At 35.5% G+C, this 18,074-nt stretch overlaps 1 protein-coding gene across 2 annotated transcripts; it reads right to left on the bottom strand.

Moving 5' to 3' along the window:
* Positions 1–54: 54 nt before the first annotated feature.
* On the bottom strand, positions 55–17,121 carry trim2b (tripartite motif containing 2b). 2 transcript variants are annotated; one of them, XM_079616049.1, is made up of 13 exons: positions 16,862–17,027; positions 12,192–12,352; positions 11,502–11,549; positions 11,160–11,320; positions 9,360–9,511; positions 8,804–8,984; positions 6,497–7,259; positions 5,412–5,515; positions 5,166–5,333; positions 4,908–5,076; positions 4,739–4,809; positions 4,231–4,371; positions 55–3,045 (listed from the first exon to the last, which is right to left on the bottom strand). In XM_079616049.1, the coding sequence occupies exons 3-13, from the start codon at positions 11,539–11,541 to the stop codon at positions 2,893–2,895; spliced, it is 2,103 nt and encodes a 700-aa protein (XP_079472175.1). In that variant the 5' UTR covers positions 11,542–11,549; positions 12,192–12,352; positions 16,862–17,027; the 3' UTR covers positions 55–2,892. The 2 variants fall into 2 exon arrangements, with proteins under 2 accessions (XP_079472175.1, XP_079472176.1); XM_079616050.1 differs by lacking the exon at positions 11,502–11,549 and having other exon boundaries at positions 16,862–17,121.
* Between the last annotated feature and the right edge of the window lie 953 nt (positions 17,122–18,074).

Here is an 18,074-nt window from a genome sequence, read left to right as displayed (position 1 = left end):
TTGTGCTAGTTAGAAATAATTTGAGTTTGAAAAAATGTAGACATTTGCGTATGAATTATTCACAAATCTTTATGCTCAAATTCATATTTGACTTTCCACAAAAATATCTGTCAATGTTCTTTATGTTGCCAGCGCCAGAGTTTTTGATAATTTTCACAAAACTTTCAAATATTTTATGTATAAATATATGAACATGCTATATATCAAAAGAAAGAACAGAACTCTGCTTTTAAACAAAAATAAATTCTAGCTTCATCCATTCTTTTTTATCAACACTTGAATGTGGGTAGGTCTCATTAAAGAAACAACATTTTAAACAAAAAGTTGAGAAAATAAATTTTTTATCAAAGACTATGTCCGGTTGGGATTCAGAACGATTTGTCTCAAGTAATTACCAGTAAAAAAAAAAATGTAAGGGACATTTATAAAAGCCTAATTGAATTAAGGCCTAATCCTGGCTTAATCTGAGGCCTGGTCTGTGAAACCGGGCCAGAATATTGACTAAGTGACAATATAAAATGAAAGATCATCTTTCAAATTTAAAAAGTAACAAATTAATTGTCATATTTATTAATTATTTTTCAAAACAAGACGAGCTTTTCCAAAGTCATTTTTAATGCGCTGTACATTAGCATGATAATGGTATGATGTGACAGCAATATTAGAAAAGTCAACACAGTCCAAGCAGGATTATCTTTGTAAGTCGTAAACAGGCACACATCAAAAATATAAACTAAATGAAATCAAATAAACTACTGAAACCCTTTTTATCAATAAAGTGAAACAATGGAAAATGTCGCATGATGTAAATGTTAAGGCTGATTCTTTTGTACAGACATAAAACGATAACATTCAAGTAAAATTCTTTTTTTGATGATCGTACTGTACAAAACATTCTTTACATACAATCCTTATATACAGAAAATAAAGCAAATCAGCACATTAAACCATATGCATAATTTACAGTACAGACTTACTGTACCAAAACAACATAATGAACATTCTGGAATTTGCAAAACATAAAAATTACCTTTGCGTTTTAATGATGATGAAATACTATTGCTAGCGAGTTATGCAGAAATTTGTATGACATCATTACTACTATGTATGAATAATCCCTCTAAGAGTCCTGGCATACACAGGAGAAGAATGATGGACAAATCAAAATCAATTCCATGTTTGGCTTTGACTACGTTTGCATTTGAAACCCAAACGTCTTTGCTCAGAAACGTTATTTACGATAAATACACAAATATATAGATATTTCCAGTTTTTAATAATATTCGTAAGGAAAATAGAGAGTCCTAATATTTTCTAAGTAAAGAGCCGTACGCTGCTAGTATCATTCTATAGGTATGCAAGGCAACGGTGCGTTGTGTGATCTACTGTACACACACACACACACAGTATGTCATTACACAGGACAAATGCTATTCGTGATGTTTTAATTCCACACTGTAAGTTTGCTTATTGAAGTTGCACTGATTGGAGTAAAAACAATGAATTAAACAGACGGGTGGAATATGATCAGCATTTGTGAAGCTATAATCAGGCCTACAGTACTGGTCAAAAGTTTGGAATAATTCACATTTTTTATATTTTTACTAAGTCTCTTATGCTTACCAAGGCTGCATTTATTTGATCAAATTTTTTTTGCCGTATTGCAATATTAAAATAACTTTTTTTATTTTAAAATGTATTTTTTTCCTGTGATGCAAAGCTGATTTTCAGCATCATTCCTCCAGTCTTCAGTGTCCTCCATGTATCATTCTATATGCTGATTTGCTGCTCAATTATTATTAATTATTCTTGGTGCTCAATTATTAATAATGCTTCTTATTATTATCAATGTTGAAAACAGTGTTGGCTGCTTTATGTTTTCAGGATTCTTTGATAAATAGATAAATTCAGTGAACAGCATATATTTGAACTAGAAATCGTTTGTAACATTATAAATGTCTTTACTGTCCTTTGAACAATTCAATGCATTCTTTATGAATAAAAGTGTTAATTTCTTCTTTTTTTATAGTACTTTTCCCAAACTTTTGAATGGTAGTGTATCACCATTTCCACAAAAATACGAAGCAGCAAAAACTCTTTTCAACTGATAATAATCAGAAATATTTCTTGAGCACATATTAGAATGATTTCTAAAGGATCATGTGACACTGAAGACTGGAATAATGATGCTGAAAATTCAGCTTTGAAAAAATACATTTTAAAGTTATTATTATTAAGTTGTAATATTAAAAAAATATTACGTTTTTTTACTATTTTTTGATCAAATAAATGCAGCCATGGTGTGCAGAATACACTTTTTTCAAACACATTACAAAAAGCTTAATTATTCCAAACTTTTAGAAGTGTATTAGTCAATTCTAAGATGCATAAACAATGGAGCCAAATGGTCAAAGAGGGAATGCTAAAGCTTGGATTCAGTGAGATATTGCTTTCTGCTCTCTTGGCTGCATGAGTTATGAGTATCTCTAAAATGTTTCCTCATCAAAAGGTTCTTAAAAGTGTTGAGATAGTGTTCTAATAGCATCCTAGAGAAGTCCGACGGGACTCGGATGTGTCCGAAAGGTGGCGGCTCATGCATGGTTCCCTCATGCAGCAGTTTGCAGCTTACTGTAGGTAGTACACTCACCAATGCATTCTGACGTCTCAGTATATCCACAGTGTAATGTGTGGAGGTTTGGCAAAGGCATTCCAAGGCATCCCATAAATAGTGTTAACAAGCTTTAGTCTTCTTAGAGAGTCATTCGAATCGACAGTAATGACAAATAGTAAAAGATGTGAAAACCAAGGAGGGAGAATACCATTACATCACATTAAGTGCAAGATTTGGACACATACAGTTTGACTTTGTTTCTTTTTCCAGTCCCTCTGAAGTCATTGTAGGTAGCGGTACACTTTGAAGCAATGGTTCCCAGAATCAGCCACCACAACATGGCCATCCGAGGTCAAAGCGAGGCCCTGCGGCCCGTAGAGAGGGTCGGCAGCGGTGTTGATGTAGGACAGGAACGATCCACTTCCGTCAAACACCTGAGAATGACAATTTTGATTCCGAAATTACATTTGTAAACATTCTGTTTTGTATGTATGTATTTATCGGTTTTGTATTGTCATTTTAGTGTCTGAGCAGTGCTGGAAAATGTTTAAATTTTTTTTAAAGAGACTATATACTACCGTTCAAAAGATTGGGGTCAGTACGATTTAAAAGAAGAAAATAATACTTTTATTCAGCAAGGATCCATTAAATTGTTCAAAAGTGACAGTAAAGACGTTTATAATGGGATATTTGTATTTCAAGTACAGTAAATTATGTTCTTTTGAACTTTCTATCCATCAAAGAATCCTGAAAGAAACTGCATCACAGTTTCCACAAAAATATTAAACTGTTGTTTCTACTGTTGTTTCAAATGTTTCTTGACAAGCAAATAATAATATTAGAATGATTTCTGAAGGATCATGTGACACTGAAGACTGGAGTAATGATGCTGAAAATTCAGCTTTGCATCACAGGAATAAATTAATGACATGACGTGTGCGGTGTCACATGATCCCTCAGAAATCATTCTAATATGCTGATTTGCTGCTCAAGACACATTTCTTATTAATATTAATGTTGAAAACTATTTAAATTGTAATCATATTTCAAAGTATTGGTGTTTTTACTGTATTTTTGATCAAATAAATGCAGACTTGTTTCTAAAGCATTAAAAATCTAATCAAAACCAAAAATGTAAAAAAAAAAAAAAAATGTAGGTTGACTTTCCAAAGAGTGAACACTCTGGCTCTGTGTTACTTTTAAAATATTTTTTGACTCAAATATTGTTGTGAGTTTGGGATAAGGCAAATGCTAGGAATTGGACATGTGTTTCCGAAGAGAGTGCAGAGAATAAAATAAATAATTAATAAATATTGACATCACAAACAATTACAAGGTGGAGGATTTAAAGGGTTAGTTCACCCTCAAGTTGTTCCACACCTGTATGAATTCATCGACTGTTTTCAGCAGAAGAAAGAAGCTCATTCAGGTTTGGAACAATTTAAGGGCGAGTAAATGACTGATTTGGCTTGTAAGGCACTAGCTAAATGTTTCTGGCTAGATAGTCTAGACAGGGCGGTAGGAGTGTTATTTCACCTTAAATACTCTTTTTTTTACAAGTACCGGTACTGTGTCTGTCAAGTTAAGGACTTATACAGGACTTCACAACAACTCATTACCTGTATCCGACTGTTTCCCCAGTCTGCCACAATAATGTTCCCATTGACATCCACAGCGACCCCTGTGGGAGCATTGAACTGGCCGTTGCCTTCGCCGTTTGAGCCAAATTTGAGCAAGAATTCACCATCTGCATTAAATACCTATAAGAGAGTATAAAGTAATACGACATGAGACCATTATATACGGTACAGAATATACATTAGGAACAAAAGACAAAGTCGTTTTTTTGTTCATGTAGCATCATGGAAATATGGGTAAAACTTTATTTTACAGTCCTGTTCACTATATAAATACTATGTTCTTATTATAGTTATTACAGTAACTGGGTAATAACTAGGTATTAATCCTGAACCTATCCCTAAACATAACCTTAACCAATGTAGTTACCTTACAGTATATTACCCAGTATGTTCTTAGGCAAGTACACTGTAAATACACTGTTTAATAATAATGAATAATTAATAAGCAGAGGGTCATCAATGTTAGAAAACAGTGTGCTAAGCTTACCTTAACAGAATGGTTATGAAAGTCTGTGATGATTATTTCATTGTTGTTGTTGACAGCTGCAAAGTGAGGGCCTACATGGAGAGAAAGGGCAAGGATACAGAACCATAGAATGATAACATTACATTGAATCAAGTACACAGTTTGCATCTGTCTGTAGATATGCACCTACCTGCAAACTGTCTGTCGCCGATTCCCCGACTGCCAAACTTAGTGACGAGTTTCCCGCTGGGCTGGAAGATGAAAACCGTACAAGCCTTGTTGTCCACAACGATAACATGACCGTTCTGATCCACAGACACTCCCTTCGGACCCATCAGCCTTCCTGAGCCCAGCTTGGCCTTTAGAAAAATCAGAACATTTTCATTAAACCTCGAGTTTCTTTTCAAGTTCTAAATTTGCTTGTCCGTACTAAGTAAATATAACTGACCTTGTATTTGCCCTCACTGGAGAAGATGCTAACCCACTTATTATCATAGTCAGCAATGATGATGTCCCCATTTGGATGCACAGCTACTCCAGTGGGCCGCTGCAGTTGTCCCGGTAACCGGCCACGTACCCCGAACCGGCTTTGAAACTCTCCCGTATTTGAAAATATCTGATCAACAGAGAATCTGTATATAAAGATATACTGTACCTAGAGTTTCCATGTTTGAAAAGAACAGGGCTTTCTTACCTGCACGCACTGATTGTTACTGTCGGCAATTAAGATCTTTCCTGTTGAACAAGCTGCTACTCCCTGGAGGTTAGTGAACTCTCCTTTATTCCTCCCTTTTGTTCCTATGAAACCAACAGGTGTTATGTAAAAGACTTGGGAAGAAGATAACAGAACATCCGAAGTACATATATATATATATCATGGTTTCCACAAACATATTAAGCAGCACAACTGTTTTCAACATTAATAAGATATTTTTTAAATACTTTTGAATGGTACTGTATGTATTAGTTTGGTGCAGAGTGATCATTGTTAACAAAAAATAAAATTAAACTTTAAAAAAAATTGTTGCTTGAAAAAATAAAGGTTAACTGAAATAAATGTATTTTTTTTTAAAAACTTTAACTTATTATAGTTCAGCTTGTGGCCAACGCAACATTCCTTATTTTTGTTAAGTATAATGAAGTACTAAAATAACAAACTATATAATCCAAAACTAATAAATTAAATTAAATTAAAACTATATATGAAATTTTTTTAAAGCTACAAAATTACAAAACCTTTAACTAAAATGAAAGTGAAAACAATTAAATATAAATATAAAATCTAATTCAAAATATTAACAAAAACTATAATAGTATCTCAAAGATACTGAAATAACACTGGACTGGTGCTAGTCTAGATAGAAGTGCCAAAACTAGTGAGGCTGTTAGTGTTTTCAACAGGGTAAAAGTTGTTTAGGATTTATTAAACCACATATTAAGGCCCGTTCCCACCAAGAACACTAACTATAAACATAATTATAACAATAACTATATTAGCGTCCACACCAGCGGATTATATCATTCTGTTTATTCTAAGCATGCGCTGCAATTTCCGTCATCTGTTGCTTTAAAATGCTCAAATTCTTTAAAGTCAGGTGGATTCTGATTGGCTGTCAATGTTTTTATCATTCTGAATCATTTCTCTGTGCAGTTATAATTAGTTTCAGTGTGGACTCTACTATTCTTTTATATTTAGAAAAGTTTTTAGACCTAGAGTTTTTAGACTTTACAGTTATCATCCTTGGTGTAAACGGGCCTTACATATTTTCCTGCATGTACCTATTTTAAAAATGAGGTCATCCTCGATCGGGTTCACTCTCTTTTTTGGGGTGCTGAACAAGCTTCCTCCTCGCCTAACGCCCTTCTGCCGGCTTCTGCTCCCTGGGGACTTGGCGCTCCGTTTCCGTGCCCCGCCGTCGCTGGATCCCGTGGATGCAGCATTGGCTGCAGTGGTGGTGGGTGGAGAATCATCTGGAGAGCATGTGACCTTTAACTGGAAGGGGCTTCCTTTAATATGCTGATCGTAAAGTCTCAGAGCTAGGCTAAAATTGCCCTCTTTCTTCACCGTGTATTGGAATTCATACGTCCCATTTTTATGGTCCACAATTTCGCCGTCTGCAACACTCCCATCCGGCGTGCAGACTTCAGCCGAGATGATGGCGTTACCCGTCTTGCACAGTCCTCCGGCCTTGTCCCTTGTGATTATGATGACAGATGCCGGATGGCCCACGACACACTGTTCCAGACCCTCCCCAGACGCCTCGCTCTGACTGGCCACGGCATTGGTGGTGACGATAGTGCCCAAGTTGTGGATGGACTTGCGAAGCCCTTCGATCTCCATCATGAGATCCAGCTGGTCGTTCTCCTCAGGCTGAAGAGGAAGGCCCTGGCTGGCCAGGTCACTCAGTCTCTCTCCTACGTCTTTGTGGGTCTGCAAAACAACAGCCTTGTTTCCCCCGTCCAGGGCCTCGCCGGTCAGGCTGCAGTTATGGTTGATGGCAGCTTCCTCCTGTAGAAGAGTGTCCATCTGAGTCTGCAGAACCTTTCGGAAACACAAAATAACATGGAAGAGATGTTGCAAAAGATAGGCGCATAATTAAGATACATATTTTAAATCTATATTTTATTTATTTATATCAAATTAATGCACTAATATACTTTAATATGTTAATTTAATAAATACAATACCGTTCAAAATGTGGGGTTAGTACGATTTTTTTAAAATGAAATTAATACTTTTATTCAGCAAGGATGCATTAAATTGATAAAAGTAACAGTAAAGACATTTCTATTGAGACATCTCTATTTCAAATAAATTATAAATTTATCATGGTTTCCACTAAAATAAATAAATATAAATACTAAAATAATAACTGTTTTCAACATTGATAAATGTTTCCTGAGCAGCAAATCATCATATTAGAATGATTTCTGAAGGATCATGTGACACTGAAGACTGGATGCTGAAAATTCAGTTTTGATCATTGAAATAAATTACACTATAAAATATATTAAAGTAAAAAAAAAAAGTTATTTTAATTTGTAATGAAATTTCAAAAATAGTTTTTACTATATTTTTTAACAAATAAATGCAGCCTTGGTGAGCATACAAGACATCAAATACATTTTTAAAAATCGTATTAACCCCAAACTTTTTATTTGTAGTATACAGCAAATATATATTATGTCAATTAATATATCATAATTTATTTGGTAACACTTTACAATAAAATCCCATTAGTTAACGCATTAACTAATATTAACTAAAATGAGCAATACATTTGTTACAGTATTTAATCTTTGTTAATGTTAGTTCATTAAAATACAACTGTTCATTGTTAATTAATAATATTACCAGCAACAACTTTTGCTTTTAATAATGTATTAGTAAAAGTTGAAATAAACATCAACTAAGAAATGCTTCAGAAGTATCTTTCATTGTTGGTTCTTATTAACTAATGTTAACAAATGCAACCTTTTTTGTAAAGTGTTACTATTTATTCAATACCAAAATGTATGCATATTTAATCTAATTACAAATTGACTAATATGTGACCCTGGACCACAAAACATGGGTACATTTTTTGAAATTGAGATGTATGCATCATCTGACAGCTGAATACATAAGCTTTCCATTGATGTGTGGTTTGTTAGGATAGGACAATATTTGGCCGAGATTACTATTTGAAAATCTGGAATCTGAGGTTGAGATAATCGCCTTTAAAGTTGTCCATTTATGTTCACGATTGTGCTGCATTCTCTCACAAAAATAAATGTTTTATATATTTACGTTAGGAAATTGACAAAATATCTTCCTGGAACATGATCTTTACTTAATATCCAAATGATTTTTGGCATAAAAGAAAAATCTATCATTTTGACCCATGCAATGTATTGTTGACTATTGCCACAAATATACCCGTGCGACATGTGACTGGTTTTATGATCCAGAGTCACATATGCCAAATATTTGTCCAAGGAATAAATGTTGATGCTTATTAGCATTTAATGCTGTTATCTTAGCAACATGCAAACACCAAACTCTATTGAAATCAGTTGTGTGTCTCCTGCGTACTGCAAACAAACCTTCTGCTTCTGTCCATAAGTGACTTCCAGCTCCATGAGCAGGACGCTCTTGCGCGTATCGAGCGTTTTGTGCAGCTCGCTGAAGGAGGAGTGGATGTCTTCCTCTATGGAGCTCCGCTGAGTGATCAGCTGCTCCAGAATGTCTCTCAAACACTGAACTGCTTCTCTTATCTGAGGAAGCCTGTAAGTTAGTTAAATATGTCCATTAATCATCCATTCATTCATCAACCATTACTGCAGACATCAATAGTAAATCACTAAGCAATCACTTAATGAATAAAGCATTTAGGTGATGGACTTTTTTCCTTGTGCCAAGACCCACACATAATCTACTGAGAATATTTTTCAAATTCTAATTAAAAAATCTGTGGAATGGTTTTAAATATGGTAAAATGTGTAGCTAAATTTATCTTATCGCCAGGTGAAAGCATTATAAAATATAATAAATGCACATAAGGTAGGCCTATATATTTTGTGAGGCTCTTCTTATTTATTCATCTAAAAGTCTATTTATTTAACTGTACTGAGAATGACGGGATGGGCATCATGAGCTCACCTGTTCTTAGCCGAATCCACTCTGTCCTGAAGTGCCGCTAGTTGTTGGTCCACAATATTTTCCAGTGAATCAGTGGGGTGTTCAGAATGCTCTCCCTTCATACACTCCTCACATATTACATTCTCGCATGCCAAACAGTACAGCGCAGACACCTGAAAACAGCACATAAAAGTTTGTGTTTGGCATGGTAATGGACATGGCAGTGTTGATATGTTTGGTCTTGGTGGAAAAGATCTGCTACGCTGCTACTACTGCTGCTGCAGAGCAAATACGGGACTGGCTACTGCCAAAACATACACGACACGCTGCTGTGAGCAACTAAGACATTCTGCTGCTGTACATGAATTACCTGTAGATCTATACAGGTGGAGCTGGGGAAGGTGGAGGGTTTCTGAAACACTGCAAACACTAACCAAGTGTTTGAAAGTTGAGCAGCGAGCTCATTGGCTACTTATACAGCAGGAACCAATCAGTGCACTATAGAGAATGATGTTATTGCAAGCAGATTGTATTAAGGACCAATCAGCCTGAGCCATCTAGAGTTTCATGACAGAATTTTGTATTACTGCAGAAATTTAAAACCACCCTAAAATGTACTGAAACATATTTACACAGTGCAGTCCAAAGGTCAGAAAAGTCTTTTTGGGAACTATTTTCATTTGAAATTGCCGTATGTTCTCCAAGTACTGGTTATTGAAAAAGCCTTAAAGGAACACTCCACTTTTTTTGTAAATAGGCTCATTTTCCAACTCCCCTAGAGTTAAACAGTTGAGTTTTACCGTTTTCGAATCCATTCAGCCGATATCCGTGTCTGGCGGTAGCACTTTTAGCATAGCTTAGCATAAATCATTGAATCTGATTAGACCGTTAGCATCTCTCTCAATAAAATTACCAAAGAGTTACGATATTTTTCCTATTTAAAACTTGACTCTTCTGTAGTTACATCGTGTACCAAGACTGACAGAAAATAAAAAGTTGTAATATGACTAGGAACTATACTCTCATTCCTGCCTAATAATCAAGGAACTGTGCTGCCGTACCATGAGTGCAGCAGGCGCAATGATATTACGCAGCGCCTGAAAATAGTCCAAAGCTCGGTAACTTCCAACGTGACCGGCACTAAGTTTGTAATATAATTGCACCAGCTGGTACGGCAGCAGTTCCTTGATTATTACGCAGGAATGAGAGTATAGTTTCTAGTCATATTGGCCTAGAAAATCGCAACTTTTTATTTTCTGTCGGTCTTAGTACACGATGTAACTACAGAAGAGTCATGTTTAACTCTAGGGGAGTTGGAAAATGAGCCTATTTCCAAAAAAAGTGGAGTGTTCCTTTAAGAGTGAACCACTATTCTAGATGACTGCCATGCCTAAATCAATCCCATTCTATTAACTCTGATGGCCTTTCCATTGATCCTTCCTTCAGAATAGTTTTGTCTTGTGATGCTTATTATCATTTCCAACAATATTTATAATCAACTTCAGGTGCTACATCTAATATACATGAATAATGATACATTCCATAAAAAATCTCAATTATTATGCAAATTGGAAGAAATACCTAACAGGAACGGTCGTCCTAAATGTTTCCTATCCTATGAGGACACTTATCTGCATCTTAGTTTCACCTTATGATATTTATAGAGCAACCAGCTGAGATCAGGGGACACTTGTTTATCTGGGACAGGAAGCTTATGCTCGTGGGAAATACACTGCCAGTGAGACATTTCACCCATCTGTGCGATCATTTTGTGGTGTGTGTGTGTGTTTATGTGTATGAGTGTACTGAAAGATGTCTCACTTTTCCTTTGTGTTGAGAGCAAATTAGTGTTGTTCCCTTGCCAGGCAGAGCCTCTAGTACAGTACATTCCTCACTGCTGCTATCAGGAGAAGCTTGCTGCGCCTCCATGCGGTTGGAGGGTGTAACTGCACCCACAATGCAAGGATGCAGAAAGCACAAACCTGAAACAGGAGGAAAACGTTTCGGGACATCCTGAAGTAAGAGTTATGATGGCACATTGTTTGTGGAGAAAGTAGTTTGATCACTCATATCAAATAATTGAAACTTTATTTGTTTTGTAATTGTGCCTATATCTAACAACTGTGATTTTATTTCTTATTTTAAGCAATATTTCACAATTACCTTTTATATTTTTTAGTCTGGGATGGAAACAGGCTTCCATAGTGAAGCCTATGCCAAGAAAGGTGGAGAAACAGTAAAACTGAATGTCTACGACTAAATTGCATTTTTAAACATCATGCCAAAATCTGTCCTATTAGTTTCCAAGTGGCTATATGTTGCTAATATTAAAAACACACACCATGGACCAGGGTTATTATTATTAACTAAAAATATTTCAACATTTTTGTTAATAAAAAAAAGCTGAAATGAAATAAAATAAAACATAAATAAGTAAAAAAATAAAAAAATAAGTTGAAGCTGAAGCACTAAAATTATTAAGAGGAAATCAATAAAAACGAACTAAAACTGAAATAATTTTTTTTAACTAAACCTAAATAGCATTATTTAATAAAATGATAAATGCACAATGAAATTACAATTTTTTTAACTAAATTAACATGAAAACTAAAAATATAAAAATAAAAGCCAATTCAAAATATGAATACAACTATGTTAAAACTAAAATAACAGTGCAATGGACAATATTAAGTCCCACCCAACATTTTTTTCTCACTCAAGAAGCCGTTTAACTCGGATATACGCCAATAGGAATGAAAAGATGAACGCAACTTCCGATTCATGCCGACATTAAGTATTGAACATATGCATACAACAGATGAAGAATCTGCTCTGATTTAAAGTGTTTCTTACCTTAGAGAGATGAGGCTCAGGCGTTGTGCATGCGGGTGTGTGTGTTCTTATATATGACTGAAGATTATTAAGGTAAGAAAGTGTATTTGATCCACTGGAGACACAAATACACCACAGGTTGCAGGGGCCAATCACAATCTCCCCTCATTTGATACTGGGCTCTACAGAGAAAAGAGAGATTAGTGATTAAAACACACACATGCAGTAAACACTGCAACTGTACCGGTATGTAGACGGCTACAAATACAACAAAACCTGTAGAAAAGCAGGCAAGATCTGAGATACACGATATTACAATAGTGCATGTCAAAAGAACATAGTATTGCATTGATACCATAACAAATCAACTTGTATGGAACAGACAAGCGAGTTAAAATAATCTAACTGGGTTACACACACATTTACAGAGACATACAGGTTACTATGGTAACCTAAAATGTCAATTCACAAGAGCTGCAATCACATGAATATTTTCTGAAAATAAATACATATAATTTATGTGCTGAAAGCCCGAGCACAGTCTCATGACTAAAGTATGCTTTTTGATGTCATGAAGGAATGTTATATGGTACTGGTTTATATAATCTGAAGTCTGTGAAAAAGCAATGCGAGACGTTACAAAAGATTTCCAATTCAAATAAATGCTTTAGATGCTTCTATCCTGTATGATATTGTGATGGCCCAAGCCATTGTTAACTTTTTGGTTTCTATTGTTTAGTATTTTTGGGGGTAAATAAAAAAATAAAAAAAAATTCAACAAGAAACTTCTGTTCTCCTCATTGCCGGACTGTTTGGTCCCTGACAGATATATAACAGTTTCCACAAAAATATTAAACAGAACAACCGTTTTCAATATTGATAATAAGAAGAACTGCCTCTTTCAGCAAATCAGCATATTAAGTAAAATTATATCTGAAGGGTCATGTGACACTGAAGACTGGAGTAATGATGCTTTGCCATCACAGGAATAAATTATATTTTAAAATAGAAAACGTTTATTTTAAATTGCAATAATATTTCCCAATATTACTGTTTTTACTTTATTTATGACCAATTCAAAAACATAAAAAGATCATTTTTGAACTTCCACAATAAGAGAGAAAAACAAAACATTAAATCCAAGTTGCTGCTTTAAAAAATTAAGCTAGATATATTTAAATGTATTTATACTACTCTTCACCACCTTAACTCAATCAATAATTTACAGAAGGCTGTAATAGTCTGACCCAGACAGAGGGCAGAACGCAAGAACAAACAAACACAGGTCCTTTTTTTGAGGTTCACTATGATCTTTGTTACTGATTTATCATTGACACTCGCTTAGAGTAATGGGAATTTAGGCAGAGCATGATTAAATGACAAAATTTGTTTTAAATCTTTAAAGCTTTATATCAGTAATATCCCACAATGCTTTTAAGTTTTAATTGAAAAGGTAACTGGAATGGGGTCACAATCATGCTTTGTGTTTCCTGAGGTTTGAATCAGTAACTACAAGCACTCATACTCAAAGAAAGCAATATGTTGTTATAGTACCTCACATAATCCCTAGAAAATGATTCAAACCTATTGTAAGCAAGCACAACTACTTTTGTGAATGATTAAAAAAAGTTACTTGGGAATTAAAACTGAATGGGAATGAGGTCACAGGGGAATTGGATCAGATGAAAAATATAATGTTCATGACGTAATACAAGGAAATGGAATATTGAGCTGCCATATGTCATTACTCTTCAGACAATGCCATTCCTATCACAGAAAGCTCTCAGTGTTCGAACCAGAGCCCCTCTTTCCATCTCAGAGATCATAATGACAAAGGACAAGGAAAGTTAACCATAAGGATCCTGGCAAAGACAAGCAAGCGATTTTGTGAAGGACTATTTAGAGTTACTGAAGCAGAATCTCCCGAGGGTAAAACCACTCATGCATTCTGGACAAAAGATCCAAGTGCACCAGATCGTTTTTCTGTTCCCTCACAGACCAAAAAATACATGTCATTCTCGTGATGGCACAAGCACTTGTCATAATCATGAGCTTTTACAGCCAGCGTTACATGCTACAAAGCATAGCCTAAACAAATAGAAACTTCCCACAAATATGGTATAAAATAGGGGTCTGAAAAATAGTGGTCAGTGAATGGAGGTGCTAAGCTTTCAGAAAAAGTCGATACTAACCTCAGCATCCTACAAAGATGCTTGCAAGCTAACTGGTTAGCTGACTATCTAATAATTTAGCCTGTTACCTTAACATACTGTTATTTGATGAATCTGTTGTCTTAGTATAGGCCTACTGCTAACTGAATAACTTGCTACCTTAACATACCGCTAGCCGATTAGCCAGCTTAGCTGCCATTGCTATAAAAGATCATCAGAATTGCTATTTTGATTATAACTGGGATTCCCAAACTTTTGTGTCAAATGAACCCCTAAAATATTGACTTCCCTTGAATATTATTTCTAAAATTTAACAACACATTCACTTTCAAGGTTCCCAGATGTTGGTTAATGGTCACATATAGGTAAACAAATAAAACATTTAATCTTTTTTAGTATGTGTTTTATTTTGATAGTTTTTATTTGAAAAAAATGATCCATTTATCAATCTTACATTTTATTATATTATTAGCTTTTTATCAACTATTTTCATAACACTAGCCCCAGTTAGGGAAATCCTAATCTAAAAGATATCGCAATAACATGACTCTTTTTTAAACAGGCATTACAAACGGCTTTCACTGGGGGTCCGGAAGGAGGGGGGATATAGGATTCTGCGGGGTTGTACAATTTTGCACAACACAGAAGTTACAATATATAATCTGTGTATCTGTGGTATACAATTTTTGTAACAAGTGTGTGTGGTATTGGGAAAAAGCCTGGAACTATAAATAAGAAACACCCACTTCACTCACAGTTTGCTTTAATCAGAAGATCGTTAAGGTACCTAAATTACATAAAGAGGTCCACCACCATACTTTTGTCATGTTTATGATTTGTTGGTGGGGTGATTAACTCAGATCAAACATCCTCAAGAAAGGAGGATAATTTACATGAACTACTGTGGTAAAGGCGGCAGGAAACTGGTTCACTGCAGTAAGGCTTGAAGAACAATGTAGGAAGGCCATCAGTTCCTGTGTGGTCTTTTTTTTTTATCTGATGCCTTCAGACAGACACAGGGTTCATGCTAAATGTGCCCAAATGACGAAGTGTGTGTTCTCTGCTCCATGTTTTGTGTCCTGCTCCAGCCAAACGCCACTGAGGCTGCCACAGAACGCAGTGGACAAGAACCAGTCTCTGACCTGGATTTTGACAAAACTTGGGCTATGTTCAGACTGCAGGCAAATTAGATTTTTTTTCTCAAATCAGAGGTTTTCAGGCAGACTGTCTGCACTTTTAATTGCAAGTGTGACCAAATAAGATTTGTGTGTCTGGAGACATAACCATCTGCATGGGTTGGTTTGGTAAATGAATGATGTAGGCGTGCCCACGTATGTGACGAGGCTTTTAAAACAGATTCAGGAAAAATGGAGGTGCATCATCTCGCCCTCCATATGAGCGGCCTGTCAAGTCGCGGTGCAGAAATTATCCATCGCACAAGAAAATGCAGAAATCTTACCGTTAAATCACGTTTTTGACATTCGCTGAATTCGGAGCCGCATACTAGCATACTACTCTTGCTATTTTTGGCATAGAAAAATACGAGAAAATTGTTAAGAGTAGCATGCAAATTCAGCAATTATCACTGTGTCCTGTTAAGAGTAACGCAAAAGTCCATTTGAAATACGATTTGAGAGAGAGAGAGAGAGAGAGAGAGAGATTTGTGCCTCTATTGCTTTGTGCCATGTTCCCTAATCATGGAAAGTGCCTCATGTCAAAACCACATGTTACTTCACATGTCTAAGAGACAGATGCATAATTTATTCTGCTTCAAATCATGAAACCAATTAACTTGGGTAAGCAAGATATATTTATTTCACAGTATATGTTTTTTAAATTTATTTCAAATAGCCTAAGTATTTTATGATCTCTCTCTCTCTCTCTCTCTCTCTCTATATATATATATATATATATTGTGATTTCAGTGTAAATGACAAATGTCTGATTTCCTTTTTTTATGGTAAACTGATTGAATTTAAGCCAAGGACCACAGCAGATATTGACATCATGCTAAATCAGTACATCAGAAGCTGCCAGCAAAAACATTTAACTATATTGAAAGCCTGTGACAATAGAAATCAACAGAATATTAGATTAGATGCAGAGCTAAAGAAACAAGTAGCAGTTTTGCTATACGTGAGGCCTATCAGAAAGATGCAACACATTCACTTTCATTCTACAAAATAATACCTGATAATGTATGATTGCATGAGGCATGTGCAGTCTTCAATAGAGCAGGTTCAGGCTTCATGCATTACATGCATCACAAACACTTGATCTAAAGAGACAAGCCTGCGAACGCAACAGTAATATCTTCCATCACAGTGCATATGTGAGCATCCATCTCCTCTCCTCCTCCTCCTCCTCTGCTTCCACCCCACCCCCGTTCTTGCTTCCCATGGAAACATAGTGCGTTGGTGTATCGCAGATGCTGCTAAATCATTCTCTGACTGCAGAACAACAAACCTTCCTCCCTCTCTGTGCTCTTCTTCATGTGTCTGTCTGTATTTCGGGTCTTACCTTTCCTCCATAGCTGTGTAGCTTCAGATGCACCAGCGACACAGTTTCTTGCCTTACTCATCAGCCTGAGACCCATTTCCCGGAGAGGAGGGGGGGGCTGTTTTGCACAATCTCTTTTCGTTTCTGTTCTCTCCCCCTCTTTCTGCACTACAGCGACATAAGCAACTCACACCAGCATGCCGTAGGGGAGGAGCCTGGTGCGGGCCGAGCTCAGTAGCCAATCACAGGACAGGAAGCAATAATCTCTGTGCTCTCCCTCTACCTTGATTATTGTCTCTCTCACACATCAAAAGTACACGACAACCTTCAGGGATCACACTTGTGATTAATTAAATAAATTAACTATTTTGTTTCAATAATATTTATTCTTTAATAGTTGTATTGTTGTATTTTGAGAGGATTTTATGGTGTTAGACAGTATTCACCTATTGCCTAATTGATGCGCAATTTTCTTCTATAAATAATAGTGCAAAAAAATATATATATTTTAAAAGATTTTCTATTAATAGCCTTCAGTTTAAGAAAAAAAAATGGAATTTTGGAATGCCATCTGGTGCAAATCTGTGTGTGTGTGTGTGTGTGTGTGTGTGCCTTTAACAAGTGCCGCAAATTTCATATAATTCCAGTGAAGTAAAAAATAAACAAATAAATAAACAGTCTAAAATAACCAAATACAACCAGAGGTTTGAGGAGAAACAGCAACATTTCAAACAAGATATCAATAAAATAAGACAATAATTGTTGCTATCTATGGATCAAATAGATTTTATGACAGCAATGTACAATAATGCCTCCTCTTCTAACATGATACTTTCCACAAATAGTGTTCTATTACCTAGTGAATTGAAAATTGATTCAGGTAACTGTTATAATAATCTATTTTAATAGTTTACTTAAGTTTTTTAACAGTTTGTGTTTATAATTAGCCTATAATACAGTGACTGACATGACTGATAGATTTTAAATTATGGTAATTCCAAACCAAATCAAAGGGAGCATTGAGGCACTTTTGAATGCTGTCCAAGATGGAAAATATGAGTGGGACAGCCTGGTACTCTCAGTCAACACATCTCAGTGTCATTACAACTGTCGGACAATGCACAATGCAGACGCACACTTACACAAAAACAAGTGAACTGATGTCACAAACGTACACATAGTGTGCATATAGTGCATGACATTCAGATTTACAGCTTTCTGAATACTTGTGTCT

Source organism: Phoxinus phoxinus (assembly GCF_949152265.1).
Source record: "Phoxinus phoxinus genome assembly, chromosome: 6".
NCBI lineage: Eukaryota > Metazoa > Chordata > Actinopteri > Cypriniformes > Leuciscidae > Phoxinus > Phoxinus phoxinus.
This window is presented reverse-complemented; position numbering and strand designations above follow the sequence as displayed.

Coding starts and splice junctions, on each gene's coding strand:
- trim2b (XM_079616049.1), bottom strand. CDS start 11,541: ATGGAAGCCTGTTTCCATCCCAGACTAAAAAATATAAAAG. Junction 5,516..6,496: donor TGACCTCATTTTTAAAATAG/GTACATGCAGGA, acceptor TTGGTTTCATAG/GAACAAAAGGGAGGAATAAA. Junction 4,810..4,907: donor CGGCGACAGACAGTTTGCAG/GTAGGTGCATAT, acceptor CTCTCCATGTAG/GCCCTCACTTTGCAGCTGTC.